This window comes from Diabrotica virgifera, chromosome 10, assembly GCF_917563875.1.
Source record: "Diabrotica virgifera virgifera chromosome 10, PGI_DIABVI_V3a".
In the NCBI taxonomy this organism is placed as follows: domain Eukaryota; kingdom Metazoa; phylum Arthropoda; class Insecta; order Coleoptera; family Chrysomelidae; genus Diabrotica; species Diabrotica virgifera.
This window is the reverse complement of record NC_065452.1, coordinates 22,845,369-22,868,478: the sequence shown is the minus strand read 5'-3', so window position 1 is coordinate 22,868,478 and position 23,110 is coordinate 22,845,369. Positions and strand designations below refer to the sequence as shown.

Genomic DNA, 23,110 nt, shown 5'->3' with positions numbered 1-23,110 from the left:
ATACACAAAGGAACAGGGACTGATTTATTATAAAAAATCACTTCAAGAAACAGAAGACTTCTCCATTCTTAATTTAAATCGCCCTGGACGTCCGGTTGCACTCTCTTTATCAAAAAAATATACAGAGCCACTTGCAATCTCCAAGGCCAAGAAAGATGATCTCTTGGAATTACTACCCCTTATTCCAGATGTGTACAAAAGCTTTTATGAGCAACTTGTACATTCAAATGCAACAGCTGACGTTGACCCAAATTTATAAGACCTAGATCCAGACGCCGAAAATCCAGACTTAGAAGAGGTACATAAGTAATAAACATTGCAGTGATGTATTTTACTTGTATGTATTGTTTTTTTTTTTCAGCAAAAAAACTTCATCCATTATTTTATGTTTCTGTATTTACCTGTGTTTCTATTAGATGTGTTTCAATCAAAGTCATATCTAGAAGACTTAAGTCAATCAAAAATCATCAATTTGAAAATATATAACCTACTTTATTATTGTCTATAGGTTTGGTTAATATATCGTATTATAATATTAGTATAAATGCAAGTTTAATTTAAAAATAGATTTATACGACAAAATGAAACCTTTAATAAATCCTCCTGAAAAACAACATATTTCGACTTATGCCCTTTTTCCCTAACACTAGAGAATTATTCTATGAAATGAGCTTACCTTGGGCTTATTTTCTAGATATTTAGGGTATCAGGTGAGATTTGTGTCACGCTTAGAAAATAAATTCCACAGAAACGATTTCGACATAGCAAAAATAAGAAAACCCGAAACTTGAAAGGTGAAAAGAGAACAGCGCTACTGTGTTAGTAAAATACTCACCAATTTTCCTCCCAAAATTTTCCCAATCATTCCAACTCATACAAAATTTTCCAGCCTCTTACTAGTGGCCCTAAAATTGGTGGGAAACACCCCAATCTGGCAACTCTGTTCGCCACTCGTGGCGTCGGCTTGTATTCCGTTGTGTTAATATGGATCAGTGATAATCAGTAGGTATACCGATTTTTCGATAGATCTATCGAATTTAATACCTATTTGAATTAATATTTTTTCCAGAGGTAACTTATCCGGTTTTTCATCGGTTATTACTTTAAAACGAAAAAACCGGTTATAACCGGGACAAACAAACAACCGGCAAAACCGGTTATTGCGAAGTAAAAAACCGGTTTTAATTTATAACCGGTAGGTTTTTCCCATCCCTACTACACACGCTAGCATGTGTAAATATGCTACCCGGCACATGCATACTACAATATATTATAAAATATTTACTTTACTCTAAATGTTAGTGTGGAGTAGATTGTAAATTTGCTATTAAATAAATAAATAAAACAAAAAATTTAAATTAAATTTGAATACAAATTAAACATGTTACAGTACTTGTAACAATTATTATATTGATTATTAGACTAAGAGCCGCCATAGGTGAAATTTGCTAATCATTTTAGGCACGATAAGACCCTATAACTTAAATAGTAGAACCTAAAAGAAAACGTATGAACACTGTGCCGTCACTTTTTAGTGGTACATGCGTCGACAGTGGCGCATCAAATTTTCCACTTCTGGACGGGATAAATAAATTAAAAGGTCCCTCCCTCACTCCCAGAATACAATTTTTTTTCATTTTTTAAGTTCAATGTGATTAAATAATAAGACACAGCGTAATTTTAACCCACAACCCCCTCCCCCTTTCCCCCACCTTCAAAAAATTAATTTCTTGTTTTTATTTCTTTTAGGTGGGATGCAACCAATTTTAAAATTTCAAAAAATTCATAGGCATAGTTGAGGCTCTTTAAAAACATGTCTATTTTTTATAGATCCATAGATTGAGTGTACATAACCTCAAATTTTTTTTATTATTTTTTTGGAAAAAAGTGTATAACCTTTTTTTGGAGGTGGCTGGAGGTCTAATTCTTTTCTATTTTGTGTATTTTGTCGAACGTTATGTTCTTAATTTTTTTCTAGATTTTTCCGTAAGGTTCGCCACCTTTAAAAATCCAAAAAACTATTTTTTTGGGGGTTCTTGGGAATTTTTCGTAGTGCATGTGTAACATTCTGTTAACTTCGAATCATCTTTATAGTTATTTTATTTAAATTTTAATAACGGTCTGTCATTAAATTATACTTAAAAACAAGATCTAATTAATATAATTCCTTGACTGACGCCATACTTAACTATTAATTATTGTAACATTCCGTTAACTTCTAATCATCTTTATAGTTATTTTATTTAAATTTTAATAACGGTCTGTCAAGGAATTAGATCTTGTTTTTAAGTATAACTTAATGACAGACCGTTATTAAAATTTAAATAAAATAGCTATAAAGATGATTAGAAGTTAACGGAATGTTACATATGGACTTCAAAATAGATCAAATCAATGTTATTTTTATAGGTTATATGTAAATTGAAGTAACAGAGTCTCTTGGAACATTTAAAAATGTGAGAAACACTTTCAAACCCCCTAAAAACCCAAAAAACAGTTTTTTAGATTTTTTAAGGTGGCAAACCTTACGGAAAAATATAAAAAAATTAAAAACATAGTGTTTGACAAAATACACAAACTAGAAAAACAAATAGACCTCCAGATACCTCTAAAAAAAATTACACGCTTCTTTCCAAAAAAATAATTAAAATTTTTTTTGAGGCTATGTACCGGGTGTCCCAATAAGAATGGCTCTCGGCCATATCTCAGGAACCGTTTATAGTACAGCTTTGAGAAAAACATATTTATGACAAAAGTTACCTTGGGAAAATCCTGGAAATTATTTTCATCATTGTGGGTCCACCGCTAGAGGACGTAATTGAATATCAAAAATTAAAAAATCAAAATTTTACAAAATTTACCTAATGAAAGGGCACTGGAAATCCAATCATCGTATTCTTCGTCAAATTCTGCGCAGATTTGATTTCACAAGTTTAAGTCTACCTTTGCAAATAAGAGGTGGGGGTGAGTGGCAACCTTCTTATGCAAACATTGCTGTAAGTCTGTAAATAGCTGTAAATTTTAAACAACTGTTAATGTCACCGGTAAACCAGGTTAAGGAAAAGTAGTGTGCTATGGAAAAATAAAGAAATATTTTCCAGATGTAAACGTTTATAATTAATTAAAACAATAATAAGACAAACAACACTATAAAATAATATGACAAAGCAATAAAAGCAACTACTTACTTAGTGACGACCTAAATGTTCAAATTGTTGCCCATAATTTTCGATCAAGCATTTATTCTTTCAAGAGTAGATTTAACAGAGTCTCTATTTCTGCTTTCGCAATGCTTTGAATGGCGTTTCGTATTCTCTAGATTCTAGCTAGATCATATTTTCTCGAGTAGTGTGCCTAGCGGCAAAAGCAAGGTCTTTAATCCGTCCCCATAAATAAAAGTCTAAAACAGTTAAATCTGTTGCTATACAATCTACTCTTGAAAGAGTAAATGCTTGCATCGAAAATGATAGGCAACAATTTGAATATTTAGGCAGTCACTAAGACTAAGTAAATAGTTGCTTTTATTTCTTTGTTATATTTTATAGTGTTGTTTGTCTTATTGTTGTTTTAATTAGTTATATACGTTTACATCTGGTAAATGTTTATTTATTTTTTCCATAACCCACTACTTTTCTTTAACCTCATTTACCAGTGACAGTACCAGTTATGTTTAAAATTTACACATTTCTTAAGATATCCCGAGATTGAAAAAAGGTATCGGCATGCGGTTTTCGGTATTATGTTGCTAATTTGGTCTAATTTTGTAATACATGATTAAAAATGCATACTTGTATTTAATATTTTCCAAAGAAAACTAGATTTCTGAAAATAATTAAATAACGCCTCCTAGCTTGCATATTACTTATTAGGCTACTTCGAAAATAAGACACTTACATTGGCGATAAAGAGATGTTTTCAACAAGACCAAGTATGCAAAATTCGATTTAGCAGAACCGCACTTACACTCATTTTTTCATAAGAAGGTTCCCACTCACCCCCACCCCTTATTTTCAAAGGTAGACTTAAACTTGTGAAAGCAAATATGTGAATAATTTTATGGACAATATGATGATCAGATTTCAAATGCCCTTTCATTAGGTAAATTTTATAAAATTTTGATTTTTTAATTTTTCATATTCAATTACGCCCTCTAGCGGTGGACCTACAATTATGAAAATAATTTCCAGGCTTTTCCCGAGGCAACTTTTGTTATAAATATTTTTTTCTCAAAGCGGTACTATAACCGTTTCCTGATATATGGCCGAGAGCCATTCTTATTGGGACACCCGGTACACTCAACCTACGGATCTATAAAAAAAATAGACATGTTTTGTAAAATAAATTTTTTGAAATTTTAAAATTGATTGCGTCCCACCTAAAAAAATAAAAACGAAAAATGAAGTTTTTGATGGTTTGGGAAAGGGGAAGGGGGTGGTGGGTTAAAATTACGCTGAGTCTTATTATTTAATTACATAGAACTTGGAAAAATGAAAAAAATTTAATTCTGGGAGTGAGGGAGGGTACCTTTTAATTTATTTATCCCGTCCATAAGTGGAAAGTTTGATGCGCCACTGTCGACGCATGTGCCAGTAAAAAGTGACGGCACAGTGTTCATACGTTTCCTTTTAGGTTCTACTATTTAAGTTATAGGGTCTTATCGTGCCTAAAATGATTAGCAAATTTCACCTATACCGGCTCCTAGTCTATATATGGCTTTATTTATTTTCAGGGTATCGTGGGGGCCTAGGCGTGAGGAGACATGTCCGTCGCCTCTGACTCATTCTCTGAGGAGGAGCGCAGCTTATTCCGTCCATTCACACGCGAGTCACTTGCAGTTATCGAGACAAGAATTGCAGAAGAATATGCCAAACAGAAGGAACTCGAAAAGAAAAGAGCTGAGGGAGAGGTATGCTCATAAATTTGCTTTTCAACAAAATAAATTACATTCTAATTTCTTTTTTCTACTTTGTAGAAAATTTTATTTGATCTACCTTGACTTTATTTACCAGTTGAGTCAATTGAAGTAATGGAAGTAGTGATCAAATAAGACTTTCTTAATTGTCCTTCCACTCTACATAAGTATACAGTGTAAATGTTTATGGACTCTCATTTATCACTATCTAATGTCCTAAACTATCCCACTGTATATACTCATTCCACCACCACAATGAAACATGTATAAAATGACGTCATCGTTCTTGTTAGTTATTGTGTGAAAAGTGAACATGTCGTGTAGATATCATGGTAGTTATCTATATAATCATGACGCTACAATTTCTAAACCAATGCATTCATTTATAAAATAATAATATTTAAAAACAAACTTGAAATATCCTGAGAAATCTACCTACCATGTGATCCTCAGGATATTTCTAGATATTAAGTATGTAGTAAAAGTAATACCATAAAGATTTAAGTGGTTGATTTAAGTTTTATTACAAAAATACTATACTCAGTTTATAACCAGTAATTAAGTATCTTCATTCAACAAACACTGTCCTCCATTTTTGTGTTTTTTTTTAACTTTCAAAACTAAATACATATACCTACTTAAACTTTCTTTATGTTATGGACTTTGTCTTACTTATTTTATTTCTCTTTTTCTCTCGAGCAATTTACATCCAACATATTCCAGCCTTTCATCTGACGGATATTTTCAACCATTGAAATAAATAAAAACTACCCTACATGTCCTGGTCGATAAAATGCTTAGGAGCACAAAACAATTATTGATGTTATGCCAAACTTGTTTTATAAATTTTATGAATGGGCATAGCTTAGTAGAAAGGTTTCATAAGAGGAATCATTTGACAAGAAAGCTGTGACATCCCCTGTGCAATTTGTCTATCATCGTTTTGTCCTAAGGTTTATTAAGTTAATCTTTATTTCAGTCTCAAATTACCATTTAAAAGTGAGTGAATAAAAGTAAAAAGTATCGCCCTGTATATCAATAAAAAATGGGAGCATATTCTTTTTAAGTCATTTGATATTCCCGATAGGGGCCTCTATACGAGGTAGGAGAATGTACAGTTCCTCATGACTCACACTGTATATAGATGAGATATGGCCCCAAAATTTTCCTAAACATATTATCCAACTGCTTATCAAAATAATCAAAGTTTGCCTTATGTTGAAGTACTTTCTTAGTCTTTGGAAAGTACCAGCACAGAATCCTATAGACCAATATCCCATTTAAACACTCTAGGTAAGGTCTACCAGAAAATCCTTAAGGAGAGACTACGAGTCTCTCTTTGAGGAATCCAATTCACTCTCCTTGAATTCCTAGAAACAAATCATATCATCCAAAATTTTCAATATAAATTCAAAGCTGACCATTCCACACATAACGCATTGATTGATGCAGCTACTTCATATCTCAATCCATCAACAAACACCATAGTTACGCAATAGGTGTATTTCTGGATGTTCAGAAGGCCTTCGAATAGGTCTGGCACGAAGGCCTGATCGAAAAACTTCACCTAGCTGGACTTCAAACTACCTTAATAAAAACTATACACTCCTATCTCTTCAATCAGATAATACAACTCAAAGTCGCCAATCAATTCTCGACATCATAATCATTAAATCTTGGCTACTAGAAGAAAAATCCTGAGGAAATGCATAGAAACGTACATTGTATCCATCAGTATTAGTCCACCTATGTGCTAATCTCCCAACTATAAAGAACATACTTCGTTCTCTCAGCAAAAGATACGTCTTACACAAGATAGATAATTCAATATCAGAGCCAAAGAGGCCTTGAAAACTCCTTGCCATCTAGACACATACTTACCAGGTACCCCAAGAAGAGGGCTCCGTTCCTTCCAGCCAAGCTTCTACACTTGGCTGGTAACGAACTTTCTGATTAGTATACAACGGCCTAGAAAGCTGCAAACCAAAATGATGATTAAGTGTCGTTCCAAGGTATGGCTGGTAACATCTGAGGTGATTTCTTCTCACGGGTTGGTTGGCTTCTTCTACTTCCTATTTGCAAATGACGTTGCTCGTCCTCAATCTAAGCTCCCATAACAAAAAAAGGGAGCAGTCCTACTTTAAAGAGGTGAAAGCCTAAGCAAGGTTTCATAACGTTCTGGATTTGATACCTCCATATGAGGTAGGAGTATCTACAGTTCCTTATGACCCACACTGTATATAGATGAGATATATATATCCCTAGTAAATTCTTTCACTTTTATATATTGTATACATACGAACATATGTTTATATATGTACGTACACTAGCTTGCCCATCTTCAATATCCCTAGCCGGGATAGGTGAAATTTGCTAATTATTTTAGGCCGCATAAGAGTCTATAAATTAAATTGTAGAACCTTAAAGAAAACGGATGGGAATAAGGCCTCACTTTTTAGTGGCACATGCGTCGACAGTGTCGCATCATACTTTCCACTTAAGGACGGGATAAATAAATTAAAGGGTACCCCTCTCACTCCCAGAATTCAATTATTTTTTTTTTATTTTTTAAGTTCTATGTGATTAAAAAATAAGACTCAGCGCAATTTAAACCCACCACCCAACTTCCCCCTTTCCCCGTCATCAAAAACGTCATTTTTCGTTTTTATTTTTTCAGGTGGGATGCAATCAATATTAAAATTTCAAAAAGAAAAAACACACATACAGTTGAGGCTTTTACAAAACATGTATATTTTTTATATAACCGTAGGTTAAGTGTACATAACGTCAAACATTTTTTAAACGTGTAATGTTCTTTGGAGATGGCTGCTATTTTTTTTTTATTTTGTGTATTTTATGAAACACTGTATTTTTTATTTTTTTCAGATTTTTCCGCAATGTTCGCTACTTTCAAAAATCCGAAAAACTGTTTTTTAGGAGGTTTGAATGTGTTTCATTTTTAATGTTCTAATGGACAATTTACATATAACCTATAAAAAACCTTTTTTTTTTATAGTTTTTCCAATTTTTGAAGGTGGCGAACCTTATGGTAATATCTGAATGGTGTTTGACAAAATACACAAAATAAAAAAATATACTAAAAAAATCTTGAAATGGATGGTATCTCACCTAAAAAAATAAAAACGAAAAATGACGTTTTTGAAGATGGGGGGAGGGGAAGGGGGTTTCGGGTTAAAATTGCGCTGAGTCTTATTTTTTAATCGCATAGAACTTTAAAAAACGAAAAAATTGAATTCTGGGAGTGAGAGGGCTACCTTTTAATTTATTTATCCCGTCCATAAGTGGAAAGTATGATGCTCCACTTTCGACGCATGCAGTATCGATTTAGCATTCGAAGCGAACAGTTCGTTTTTGCGTGTGTGATCGGTGAAAATTAGTTTTGGTGAGTCGGTAATTAATAAAATGGAAGTCAATACCATTGGCAAAGGACATCCACCCGATCGGGGAGGGACGATAAATATTAATAATATGGAACTGGATCAGGAGGAAAAACAAACACAAATAAGTCAAAATGCAAGTTCACAGGTACAAAAGGTAGCAAAAACACAATCAAATAACTTTTTTCCAGTTTATCAGGTAAGCGATAACAATAATTCTAATGAAAACCAGTTGCTAATTAAACCTATTAAAAATAAATATACACAAGGAGACCAAGGACCGTATTTTGTCTATTTACAAAACCGAAACGGGCACATTGGCCGTCTACATCGAATCGCCACCGCGCGTCTTGTGCTTTCTGCAGAACCTACGGTAAGAGATAATATAGTTCACATCAGCGTTATTGGTAGAAATAAAGTTAGAATTGAATGTAATTCATATAAAAGCGCAAATATTTTAATTGATAGTAAAAATTTATTAGAAAAAGATTATGACATATACATTCCTAATTTTATGGTACAAAAAAGTGGAGTAATTAAAGGGGTCGATAAAGGTATCTCAGAAAACGAATTAAAGGACATTATTGTTTGTAAATATGGTAATTTTAAGGTATTAAGTGTAAAAAGAATGAAAAGAAAATCAAACAACGAGCTGATAGAGACGGGTACGATAGTGGTGACTTTTAGAGGACAAATGATACCAAAAGAAGTTATCATTGAGAGAATGATATATCAAGTCGAAACCTATATACCGAGAGTAATACAATGCCTAAATTGTTTAAGGTATGGCCACGTCACTGGTCAATGTAGAGGGAAAAAAAGATGCGGACAATGTGGACAGGAGCATGAATCTGAAGCATGTGAGTTAACAGAGCCTACTTGTTTATTCTGTTTTGGAAAACACTCAGCACTGGACCGAGCAAAATGTCCTGAGTTTGAGAAACAAAAGGCTATCAAATATCTTATGGTAAACGAAAATATGGCATTTGAAGAAGCAAAATTAAAATACAGTAATAGTTATACCTCAGCCTTAAAAACATCAAATGCAGGAAATAGATATACAATAACAACAAAAAGAAAATGGAGCGAAGCCACTCAAAATAAATCGGTTTACCCATATTCGGAAGAACATGAAAATATTTTAAACAATCCTAGCACCTCTGCGTACCCGCCTCTACCAATTCCTAAGAATATTCCAATGTATCACAAACAGGTAACACAAAATAACCAAACAACAAACAAAAACCTTAGTGAAAATATATTAACAATTTTTAAAAATATATTAGGTAAAAAACTTTTGCCGACAGAAAATAAACAAATTATGGAAGAATTTAAAGATAGTCTAGAAAAAATTTTAAATGGATCTAACAAGTAAAAAGATCTTACAGTGGAATTCACGATCGATAATACACAATAAGGGACATTTCGAAAAATATATATTTGAAAATAAATTTTTGGCTATATTATTGAGTGAAACTTGGTTGAAACCAAACACAAACATAAATTTTTCTCGATATAATATATTTCGCGAAGATAGACCGCAAGGTTTTGGAGGGGTCGCAATATTATTAAATAAAAACATAAATTTTCAGAATAACTTAGATTTTTATAAAATAAATAATGTAATGTGTGTTGCAGTACAAGTCATTTTAAATCAAAATATTTTAAATCTATATTCTCTATATGCAAAACCTAAACTAGGTATATCGAAAAATGAGTGGGTCAGGTTCTTTAATAGTTTAAACAAACCATTTTTAGTGGGGGGAGACTTCAATTGCCATAATAAAATATGGGGATGTGATGAAACTGATCGCGAAGGGATAAATCTTTTTGAAGCTATGGAAGAATGTGGACTTAATTTCTTAAATGACGGTTCGGAAACATTAATTCGGAGGTCCATGAATAAAAATAAGTCAGCTATAGATCTAACAATTTGCTCAGGAGATATCTATTATAAATGCTCTTGGCACACAGAAAATATGAGTCTGGGTTCAGACCATTATCCAGTAGTTATCGAATTTGCACATGATAGTAATGTAAATACCTGTTTTGATAATAATGATATAATTAGAAATAGAATTAAATGGGATATTAAAAAAGCGGATTGGACAGTTTTCTCTTACTTGTTAAGCAATAAACAAAAAGACAATATAGGACAAAATACAGAACAAGAATATCAAATGTTTTATGATTCTATAAATGATGCTAGTAAAATTAGCATTCCAGAGAAGAGAAAAGTGACCAATGCAAAATTTAATAAACCATGGTGGAATAATGAATGTAGGGAGGCTATTAGACTACAAAAAGAGGCCTTTTTACAATTTAAAAGAATATCTAATCACGAAAATTACTTAAAATATCAGCAAGCAGAAGCATATAAAAAAAGAATTATTTTAAATAGTAAAAGAGCCTCATGGAAAAATGTATGTAATAGTTTGAACAAAAATACACCGATAGGTAAAATATGGAGTGAGATTAGAAAATTAAAAAACGCCTATAATCCACCTAAAAATCCAATAGTTGAAAATGAATGGATCGAACTATTCTTTAACAAAATTGCCAGACCTTGGGTCCTAGAGGAAGAAATTACATGTACAACGAACAGTACAATCACCGAAGACAGTAAATTTCTAACAGAATTATTTAATTTGGAAGAGCTTAAAAATTGTTTAAAAAACAATAACAACTCAGCTCCAGGAAAGGACAGTATTCACTATAGTATGCTATATAATTTGCCTATCCAAAGAAAAATACAACTACTAAATATAATAAACCGCATATGGACAAGCATGGAAGTTCCAAACTCATGGAAAGAATATATTATAGTCCCAATTCTCAAGCAATACAAACCCGCAAATTGTCCTGATTCATACAGAGGCATTTCGCTATCGTCATGTATCTTGAAAACATTGGAGAGAATGATTAAACAAAGATTAGAATTTTGGCTGGAGAAAAATTCTCGACTCTCTCCAACACAATTTGGATTCCGAAAATCATGTTCAACAATGGAAAACTTATCACACTTGGTACTAGATGTTTACAACTCATTTTCTACTAATAAGTCAGTTGTAGCTACATTTATAGACGTCGAAAATGCATATGACAATGTTAATCTGGTAAGCCTGTATCACCAAATGAAGAAAATAGGAATCCCAGATATACTATGCTGGAGAATTTATAAACTTTACAGTAATAGAATCTTGTATATCCAAATTGGGAATAAACTATTAGGTCCCAGAATATCAAACATTGGGATACCTCAAGGAAGTATTCTAAGCCCAATATTATATGCTATTTATACTTCGGATATAGGTAAAAGCATATCAAATAGTACCCAAGGTAAAATATTACAGTTTGCAGATGACATATGTATTTACGTAGACCAAAGCGAGATAGAAAAGGGCTGCAAAATAATAAATAAAGTATACAGTTGTTTACTTGAAGACTTGTATCACTTAAATTTAACAATATCTTTAAATAAAACACAAATTTGCATATTCTCCAGAAAGCAAAAACTTCCCGAACTAGTAAAAATACAAAACGTCCAGTTCAAAGTTCAACCTAAAATTAAGTATTTGGGGATGATATTAGATAGAAAACTGAGCTGGAAAGACCATATTGAATACATTGTGACAAGAGCTGAAAAAGGTTATAATGCATTACGAGCAGTAAGTCACATAACTTGGGGAGCAGATGCCAATATTTCATTAATAATGTACAGATCATACATAAGATCTATTTTAGATTATGGATGCATATTTTATAATCAGGCAGCCAAAACTCATCTTAAAAAAGTAGACGTGTTATCAAATAAATGCCTTCGATTATCTATCGGAGCTCTCATAAGCACCCCATTGTCAAATTTAAGTATAGAGTGTAATGAACCACCACTATACTTAAGAAGAAAAACTCTATGCGAAAAGTTTATACTTAAAAGTATTGCTAAAGAGAGTTTAATAGGGGATAAGTGTCAAAAACTTTTTATACATGACCTAACGAGTGAATACTGGAAGAAAAAACCTTCTTTACTACTTGCTGAAACATATAACAGCTTGCGCCAATTTAAAAATAAATTATACACATCAAAAATATCACCCACATTTCAAATATATCTAAATAGCACTCCTAATATACAGCCAATTTACATGAAAGATTATTCGAACTTTCCAGCGAATTTAAGGAACTCTATGTTTAATGCAGATATAGAAACACTATGCCCACAGTATTACCAAATTTATACAGATGCCTCAAAGATTAACTCTAAAGTTGCTGCTGCCATATGGGACCCTAAAACACAGTACAAAGAAGGAATAGGACTGGATGAAGATACCACGGTATTTACAGGCGAACTAATAGCAATATTGAAAGCAATGCAATACATAGCCACGATCAACAATAACAACAATAGATTCGTAATACTGTCAGATAGCAAAAGTGCTCTAAGTAAATTGGAAAAGTGGACAGGACATAACAATCATATTATTATAGAAATAATAAGAAACTTTATCGAACTCAAAGCCAAAGGCAAAGAAATATCTTTCTGCTGGATAAAAGCTCATTGCAATTTAAAACACAATGAAATTGTAGACAAACTAGCAAAGAGTGCTACAGAACTAGAAACTAACTGTGAATATAAGCTAACACTAAATGACGCATATGCTTATATTAATAACAACAAAATGAATAACTGGAAAGAATGGTATACCAACTCCAAAAAGGGACTGTATTATAAAAGTATTCAAACAGATATTCCATCTAAAGGCTGGTTTAGTGATTATCAAGGCAACAAGGTCCTCATATCATATATATGTAGACTTAGGTTTGGTCACTCCTTAGTTCCAGAACATAAATATAAAATAGGATTGTCTGACACAAACTGTTGTGAATGTGGAGAATTAGGATCCGCAGAACATATGATATTAGATTGCAAACTAAAAGAAAAAGAAGTAGAACATTTTATAAATCAAATTCATACTAAACAACACATAAGAAAACCTTTTAGTTTACAAACACTGATTGCTACAAAAGATAAAAGTATCTACGAGATCCTAATTAAACACATTAATAATATAAAACTAAAATTGTGAAATTATATATATAAGTTACCTTTGTTTACCCCATTTGTTGACCCTCCTTTCCGTGGTCTGGTCTTGTTTGATTTTGCTCTGAAAGACCCCTGAGCACTTATGTATCCCAGTTAATAATCCTTAGGTTAGGAAAAAAAGAAAAAAAAACACATAATAAATAAATAAAAAAATAAAAAAAAATATATAAATAAATTACAAAAAAAAAATAAATTAAAATAATTAAAAAAAAAAGAAAAAAAAGAAAAAAAAATAATAATAAAAAAAAATATGTGTGTATATATATATATATATATATAAAATAAAAAAAAATGAAAGAAGCTATCATTAAAATAATAAGTACTTATATTTGTAAATCATTATTATCAAATAGGTCATTCATATTCAAAAATATAATGAGAGTATAACAGATATCTCATAAGATTTTAGTTAGAAAACAAATTTGGTTCGGCTAATGGATTAAGTCCACAGTCAAGAAATCCGATAGCACACACACACACACTTTCGACGCATGTGCCACTAAAAAGTGACAGCACAGTGTTCATGCGTTTTCTTTTAGATTCTACTATTTAAGTTATAGACTCTTATGCAGCCTAAAACAATTAGCAAATTTCACCTATCCCGGCTCTTAGTCTATTATTATCAATAAGTTACGTAGTACCAACTATCTAAGAGAATTAATATTCAGCTCAGCGGGATCTACCTGTTCTATGAAATAATCCCTTGTTTATGTAATTTCACACCTCCAACAATCACACCCCACTAATCTGAATATTAATGAGTCTCTTAGATACCTGGTACAGGTATATATACATTACTGTCATTTCAGACCACAAATTAAAAACACAATAGAGATCCTAAAATTTTCAGGAAATGGCTAATTTGACTTCACTAATTTATTACTGTATTGGTTAGAAATTGTACCCGTATTCATGTGTAGATCAAAATATTTGCATTCTCTATATGAGCATAATTAAACCAGAGCAAGGAAAATTAAATGGCGCAATTTACAAAGCGTTGTATGTAAAGTATGTCATTGAAACTGTTAATTGCTGACTTAGTAGCGGATTGTAGGTTAAAATTGTCCAGAGTAAAAGGGATTTTTAAAACTGTTTAGTTATATTAAACACATAATTAAAAAAGCACGCAAGGTGGACATTATACATTGGGTAAAAGTTAATATGTTGCATTTCCTTTTTTTCTTTTGATAATATAGTTTTATATTTATATAGGTTCGTGTTATGTTTGTATTTCTTTCCTTATTCTCCAAATTGAACTTTTTATATTATATGTATATCATTATCATTCAACCAATCGCATCCTTTGTTAGACATACCTAGGTCCCCTCAGTCTCTTCCAATGTTCTCTACGTTGAGCCGCTTGTTGCCAATTTATATACAGGGTGTGGCATTAGTACCACGAAGTCCAATAAGATATACGAAAAAATGTGTTAAGGTAAAAGTTGGGGCATAGTTAGGACCGCACTTTAAAAATATTTTATATATGGCCACACATATTGATAGGTTGGAACAAATTCATCTGTTAATTTAACACCCTGTAAATTTTTTAATTTTTGAACTCGAAATACGAGTAAGTAGTTTAAATGATAAATAAGTTTTTTTATTAGTTTCGTAGCAATATTAACACCCTGTAGAATTGTAGAGACTTGACATCAAAAAATCCATTAAATTAAAACGAATTTTAATATAGTCTACTATTGTTCAAAATTATTACCATATCGAATTACTTAATTTTGTTATATAGGGTTGATCGACACTTAGAATGAGTATTTTCTGAGTCTTCTTAAATAGAACACTCTGTATTTTAGTATTGTAATGAAATAATATTTTATGGTACTTTTTTATTTTTTAAGAATTCTCTATAATACCTAACTGCTTTAACTAATGAGTTAAATAAAAAATAATCAAAAAAATAGATAATAACCTAAACTGATTCATAATTTCTTAATATTGGATAAAATACCTAAGTCATTATGATCGAGTCAAATATTAATAAAAATATACAATATTCTGCCTACTTGGTGATGACTCTGACACTAAATTCGCTTATAAAACAATCGAAAGTATTACTTTAATAAAATTAAAAACAATACTAAAATAAAACTTTTATTGAAACCAAGTTTCTGGTAGCGCTTTCGCGGTTTCTATAATTTGCAAACCAAGCGAATACTGAGGCAAAGAAGACTAGGGGAGATCTATGAATTGCATCTTACTTCCTGCCTGCTCAGCGTGGCAAAAATTTCAACGAAAATCTTGGTCCCATATACTCTGTTAGGAGTATGTGGAATATGAATATGTATGTATAAAATATTTTTGCATCTGAATAGAATTTTTGATGTCAAATCTCTACAATTTTTCAAGGGGTTAATATTGCCCCGAAAGTAATAAAAAAAGAGTAATTATCTTTTAGATTACCTCGTATAACATTGTAAAATCTTATAGTAATAAAACGAGAACTATAGCGGAGAGTTCAAAAATGTAGACATATAAAGGATGTTTCTTTAAAAAAAGATACGTTTGTTCTACCCGGTCAATAAGTTTGGTCCTGTATATTTGAAAATATTTTTAAAGTATCGTCCTATCTCTGCCCCAACTTTTACTTTAACATTTTTTTTTGTATCTATTACGACAAATAAGGAATTGGACTTCCTCCGCAACCTCTATCTATACAGAGTGTTAGTAAATAAGTATGAAAAGCTTTAAGGGGTAATTCTACATGAAAAAGTAACGACAGTTTGTTGTATAAATATATGTCCGCAAATGCTTCGTTTCCGAGATACAGGGTGTTAAAATTTTTATTTCAAACTGCCAATTTCTTTATTCCTCTAAGACCGGTTGAGACATGAAAACTACATTTGGTGGGTAGTTATTGCGCATTTTTTGACAAACAAATAATAATTTTGTATTCATCATTGGCGCGCCTACGGGTAATGGTCTGGATGTTTTTAAAGAAAAAATTGAGTCACTGAGATATTTTAAAATAAACATAATTTTTGTATTTCGCGTTTAATTTATGAAAAAGAACCTTTCTTGTATTTTTTCCATATGGTGCACCGTTTTTCTACGAAAAAATAAAACATCTTCACGCGTATTTTTCATTTCTTAATACAGTATCAAGAACTCTCCAATATAATAATACCAAAGTAGAACAATAACAGAAAATATTACTAAAAAGATTTTAACTAGGTGCAAAGCTACAACAAATGTTTAAAATTACCTTTTTTAAGGGTGACAGAATAATTTTATATTCACCATTGGCGCCCGTACAGGTAATGGTCTGAATTTTTAAAGAAAAAGAAATAGTACGCCACTGAGATACGTCAAATTAAAAATCATTTTTGAATTCCTCGTTCAATTTACGACAAATAATCATTCTTATCTATTTTTCATATGCGGCGCCGTTTTTATACAAAAAAAATAACAGGTCTTAACGCTTACAAATTATTCGAGGTAGAATATGCATAGAATCTTATTTCAAGCAATCTATCATATTATGCATAGAAACTTATTTCAAATAATTTGTAAACGTTAAGATGTTTTATTTTTTTACATAAAAACGGCGCCTCGTATGAAAAAAAAAACAAGAACGATTTTTTGTCGTAAATTGAACGAGGATTTTTAATTTGACATATCTCAGAGGCGTACTATTTTTTCTTTAAAAATTCAGGCCATTACACGTACGCGTGCCAAGGATGAATATAAAATTACTCTCTCACCTTAAAAGGAGGTAATTTTGAAAAAAAAATTGTAGCCTTGCATATATTTAAAATCTTTTTAGAAATATTTTCTGTTATTGTTCTAGTTTGGTATTATTGATAATGTACTACGAAATGAAAAATACGCGCGAAGATGTTTTATTTTTTTGCATAAAAACGGTGCACCACAGGAAAAAAAGACAAGAAAAGTTCTTTTTCATAAATTAAACGCGGAATACAAAAATAATTTTTAATTTAAAATATCTCAGTCGTGTAATATTTATTTCTTTAAAAAAAATCAGACCATTACCCGTAGACGCGCCAATGATGAATACAAAATTATTATTTGTATATCAAAATATGCGCAATAACTACCTCTAAAACCCACCAAATTTAATTTCCATAGCTCACACGGTCTTAGGTTAAAAAAAATTCGCAGTTTGAAATAAAAATTTCAACATCCCATATCTCGGAAACGAAGCATACGTTTATAGAGCAAACTGTCATTATTTTTTCATGTAGAATTACCCATTAAAGTTTTTCATACTTATTTACATAACACCCTGTATACTGTTCTTTTATTAATGCAATGTTAATTTTTCTTAACATTTGACGGTCAATATGAGGTCAACCACTAACAGATGCATTTCTTGTTTGTAGTTCGTCCCAATGTTCTTTTTCCTTTTTATTTTAAATTCTTAAATTTTGGCTGCGTCGAGCGTTCTACTCGATTTTTGGAGTCATTTTGAGAAATAACCCTTGTTGATTAAAAACACCTCGTTTAATATGTTTCTGTTCCTATTGACTTCTAAGTTAAAATAATAATCTAACTTATAAGGCATAATTTCTGAAACCGTACTGAATTTGTATCCTTTAAATATACTGAAGAATATTAACAATTAAATAATAACACTATATGGCACCGTAGTAAGCAAATATTTAGATCTACCAAGATACAATGGTTTTAAAAAAATCTGTATGTTTGCTTGTGAAATGCATGTCTATGTACCTGCCAATCTACTCTTCATATAATCATCAATATTGTCACACAAACAAATTCTACATAAACATATATATATGTCACCATCGCTTTATAAACCCGTGAAGAATCAAATATAAAAAAAGGGTGCGTTTAGGCAACAGATCGGTCATAGTAATTGTTTAGGAGACGTATTTAGGCCAGGGTAATAAGACAAAAATCGCTGGCGCCCAAAATGACGACAGCCAAAATCCCGACAGCCAAAATACCGACACGCCAGAATCCTCGCATAAGTAAAAATTCCGACTACTACATTTTGAATATTTATTGTTTCTTAATGTTGTTCTGAAGCTATTTCCTTGTGGCATTTTTTATAATCAACTATTTTTAATGGGAATAAGCCACAATTTTACCGTTTTTTCGAGAGGTAATACCTATAAGAACAAATTGTAACCATTTCCTGCGTATAATCTGGCAGCCATTTTAATTTATAAACAATTTAGTATCAAAAATTTATTGTTTCCTTTTCAAAAAATGTAATACCAAATCATATTATAGAGTATTGAAATTGAAAAATTATTACTTACTCATAAGTATGGGTACTAATTATTATGTATTTTAAAAGAAAAAATTATTTAAACACTTCATTTTATAATATAAAAGCTATACTTACTGAAATGGAAGGTTGTAAGTGACATGATAATATCTATTATATGAAAGTAAACTTGAATTCAGGATTTGATTATACATAATATTATTGGACTATATATTGGCAAAAAAAATAATTTAATTCATATACCCATGTTAGAAATTTTATTTAGAAAATTAGTTCATATTAAATGATAAATACTTTTGTTTAGTAACACAAAATAAAAACAGATGGCCATAAACAAAAAACAAGGAATAAATGTAATTATGTTAAAAAGAAACTTATCAAACCTGTCGGGATTCTGGCCTGTCGGGATGTTGGCCTGTCGGGATTCTGGCGTGTCGGGATTTTGGCCGTCGGGATTTTGGCCGTCGGGATTTTGGGGTAGACCCGACAAAAATATACCCTGTTGGTGATACTACAACAGCCAGGGTACTGAAGCGTTTTTTCGAGAGGTAATACCTATAAGAACAAATTGTAACTATTTCCTGCGTATGATCTGGCAGTCATTTTTATTTATAAACAATTTAGTATCAAAGAACGGCCTTTTTTCCATTTTTTTTTCAAATCAATGGAAAACAGTGAAATTTATGGTTTTTTTAATACACACATCTTGTATAATTGTAAAAAAATGGTCGAAATGGCAAAAAAAATTAATTTCGCAACAACTATTGTAAAAATTAGTGTACAGCTTTGAAATTTTGTCAAATGAGGGTTCTTCGGTGCTTAATATGTGAAAAAAATTTCAAAACGATTCATTCAATTCTTTAAATTGTATTCAAATTGTTTATCCCAGAGAGCTTTTTTTGCAATATCATAAGTCAGAAAGAAATGATTTTAGAACCATTCTACAGGTGTTGGGGTTAAATAAAAGAACATGAGCTATATTTTCAAATTAGTTTAAAAAAAGTGATAAAAAATGCATTTATTAGTAATAAATAATTATGGAAAACTGTCGTCAATTTTTCTTTATAAACTTTTTGAATAACTTTTTTCAAAAAAATTAAGTTTTTTACCCTGTTTTAGGTACACAACTACCAAGTAATGTTATTTATATAATAATTGATAAAAAATTGTAATAAATATATAGATATAATTTATTATATAAAAAAATAAAAAGTTTATAAGGAAAGATTGACGATACTTTTTCATAAATATGTATTACTAATAAATGCATTTTCTATTCACTTTTTTAAAACAAGTTGAAAATATAACTCATGCTCTTTCATTTGACACTTGTGGACTTGTTCTAACATCATTTTTTCTGACTTATGTTATTGCAAAAATAAGTGCTCTCTGGGATAAACAACTTTAATAAAATTTAAACCATTGAATTATTCGCTTTGAAATTTTTATCACATTTTAAGCCCCAAACCCTCATTTGACAAAAAATTCAAAGCTGTACATTAAATTTTGCAATAGTAATTGCGAAATTATTTTTTTTTGCAATTTCGATCTTTTTCGCAATTATAATAACAATACATGAGTATATCAAACTTTGTAATAAGTAATTTTAAAACTTTGTCCATACTCTCGAAGATGTTTATACTAAAAAATCCATAAGTTTAACTGTTTTTAAAATGCGGTTTTTTGACACTAAATTGTTCATAAATAAAAATGGCCGCCAGATCCTACCCAGGAAATAGTTACAATTTGCTCTTATAGGTATTACCTGTCGAAAAAACGTTTCAGTGCCCTGGCTGTTAAAGTGTTATGGAAAAAGTCTTATTACCTTGGACTAATTTAAGGCACTTCTATTTTGTAAGTTAAAGATGAAAATTATTTCTATTATAAGAAAGTCCTAATTAGCATTCAAAAGAGAGCGGAATTTGGCAATTTTATAAACAATTTGAAATATTTGCCTATTATTTTGTGTTGCTTCGGGTGCAAGGATTACAAATTTATGCACAGGAAGAAGGGCATTCTAGACTAAAACAGACCTCAAAGGGTTATTGATCTAATCAATTTAAAATAACAAAAAAATATGCTACGTCTTATGATTTTATGAGGCTCAATTGAACATCTCTGGGAGAGTCTGCCAAACTCTATAGCTTTTTCTTTTATTTGTTTTATTATAAATGCTGCGTCTGTTATAGACCGCCCCTTTGTAAAACCTTGTTGTTCTTCAGCATTAGTGATTTGCCTTTCCAATTTGTCCTTAAGAATGCCCGTGAAAAGTATCATCTTTGTATTTAAGAGGGATTCCTCTGTAGTTTTTTGGGAAAGTTTTTTGTCCTTTTTTATATATGGGGATTGTGATGCTCTTGTGCCATTCCTCTGGTGTTTCTGTTTCGTTTAAGATTTTTTTAAAGAGTTGCGACAGTTTACTTGCAAGTTCAGGGCCTCCATATTTTAAAAGTTCATTGGGTATACCATCCGTTCCAGTTCCAAAACAATCATTAACAAAAATTTTTATATTTCTAAATATGACTTTCTTAAAAAACAATTTTCATTTTGTGACTACATAAAAATATTAGTTTCTTTTATACAACAGAATCTTGTCACAATGAGGTATTTTGTACGGGCAAGGAGATGCAGGTACCTGAACTTTACAAACAGGCTTTTTCTTTGTTTCACTAGGGGTATAGATACGGTATCTAGGTCAAATAAACAATTAGCTTTATTGATTGGGTGGGTACCGAGATATTCCAGGTCTATTGTAAAATAATACGGAAATAACAAGGGAAAAATAGGGTATTGTAACAAGGGAAAATGCCTGGTATGTATGATAAAAGAAGATCATAGAATATAATAATTGTGTCTCAAAATAGTTTTATATTGGGAATTAAATATATATTTAACCTTTAACTAGTAAATACCTTTAAATAAGTGATATTAAAAAATGTAGACCAAATTGTTTTTCCAACAAATGTCTGGAAATATAATTATAAAACGTCAATCAAGAATTAAAAACTAGCAAATATAAATATCAAATATACAACAATGAGCGAAATCATTAAAAAAATGGATTGTAAAATAAAAGCCTGAAAGAGATAAATATGTCCATCACTTAATTCGGGCTTATAGTTGAAGCAAGGAAGTATTAAAAAGCACTAAAACTACCAATTTTCCGCAGCAATATGAATCGAATAATTTTGTGAACAAAATTCATGGTGGTAAAATGAAAATTGCATTTTGTGTATAAGGATTTTCATGTGTTCATAAGATAAGTGTCGTTTTCAAAGTGTAGAGAAATGAATAATTTGCATCTCGGAAAATATTGACAGGAGTGAGTTCAATTTTGTTACTCTGTAGCTTTAAAAGTCGCTGAACACGAATTTTATAACGTCAATGGTCATCAAGCTACCTGGTACCCGATGCACCTCGTCTCCTTAGTTTTATGTTGATTTCTTGCAACGTATGCAGACGACACTGCTATTCTGACATCCCACACTGGTCCATCAAGGAACCCTCAGTCAAACCCAAATAGAATTCAGCAATGGATTGAAGTATGGCGCATCAAATCTAATGGAACTACATAAATCATTACATGTAACATTCACGTTAGTAGAGAAACGTGTTCCCTATACAGGGTGTTTGGTAAAGAATGGACCATAGCTTAACCTTCGATTCCTGAGGTTTAAATAGGTCGATTTAAGCTAACTTACCTTAGTAAAATAGTTGATAATAACCGAAATACAGGGTGTCAAAGTTAAACTTTCATTTTATTTATTCTTGAATATTTCCTAACAGGCATGTAATAATAACACGGAATTTGGTAAACGGGAATTTTGTGGGACGAGAAATCTAAATTCGCCACCAAAAATGATGTATTACCCAGAGGGCGCCACATACGCCTTTCAGCGCTAATTTAATAGGTTTAACTTTTTTATTACCCAGTCTATATACTTTCTGAATCAAAAATGTTATTCTACTAATATTTTTACTTCAAAAAGGTATACTATATTCATCTCGCTAAACTCAACCGTTTTCGAGATAAACGCATTTTAAATCTGCGAGCAACACAATTTTTGCGTTATATCATTGTAGTTACACCCGAAAAATAACTTAAGACCATAAAATTTTACAAAAATGTATCGCAAATTTCTTCAAATAAAATTTGTGATGCAATGACATAAATATGAGAACTGGTACAATTATTATGGTTTCAAGTTTATTTTTCGGGTCTAACTACAATGATATTATGCAAAAATTATGTTGTATCGCAGATTTAAAATGCGTTTATCTCGAAAATAGTTGAGTTTAGCGAGACGAATGTAGTATACCTATTTTAAGTAAAAATATTAAGAGCATAAAAATTTTGATTCAAAAAGTATATAGAGTGGGGGCTAAAAAAAATTTTAACGTAGTAAATTAGCGCTGAAAGACGTATGAGGTGCCCTCTAGGCAATACATCATTTGTATTGCCGAAT

General features: G+C 31.1%; 1 protein-coding gene across 1 annotated transcript in view; it reads left to right on the top strand.

Moving 5' to 3' along the window:
- Positions 1–4,743: 4,743 nt before the first annotated feature.
- The window catches only part of LOC114329190 (sodium channel protein para), a 285,131-nt gene continuing 266,764 nt past the window's right edge, over positions 4,744–23,110 (top strand). The window contains exon 1 of the mRNA XM_028278218.2: positions 4,744–4,906. Within this exon, the coding sequence (XP_028134019.1) occupies positions 4,760–4,906 (147 nt within the window). The 5' untranslated portion in view covers positions 4,744–4,759. The remainder of the gene's footprint in view (positions 4,907–23,110) is intronic.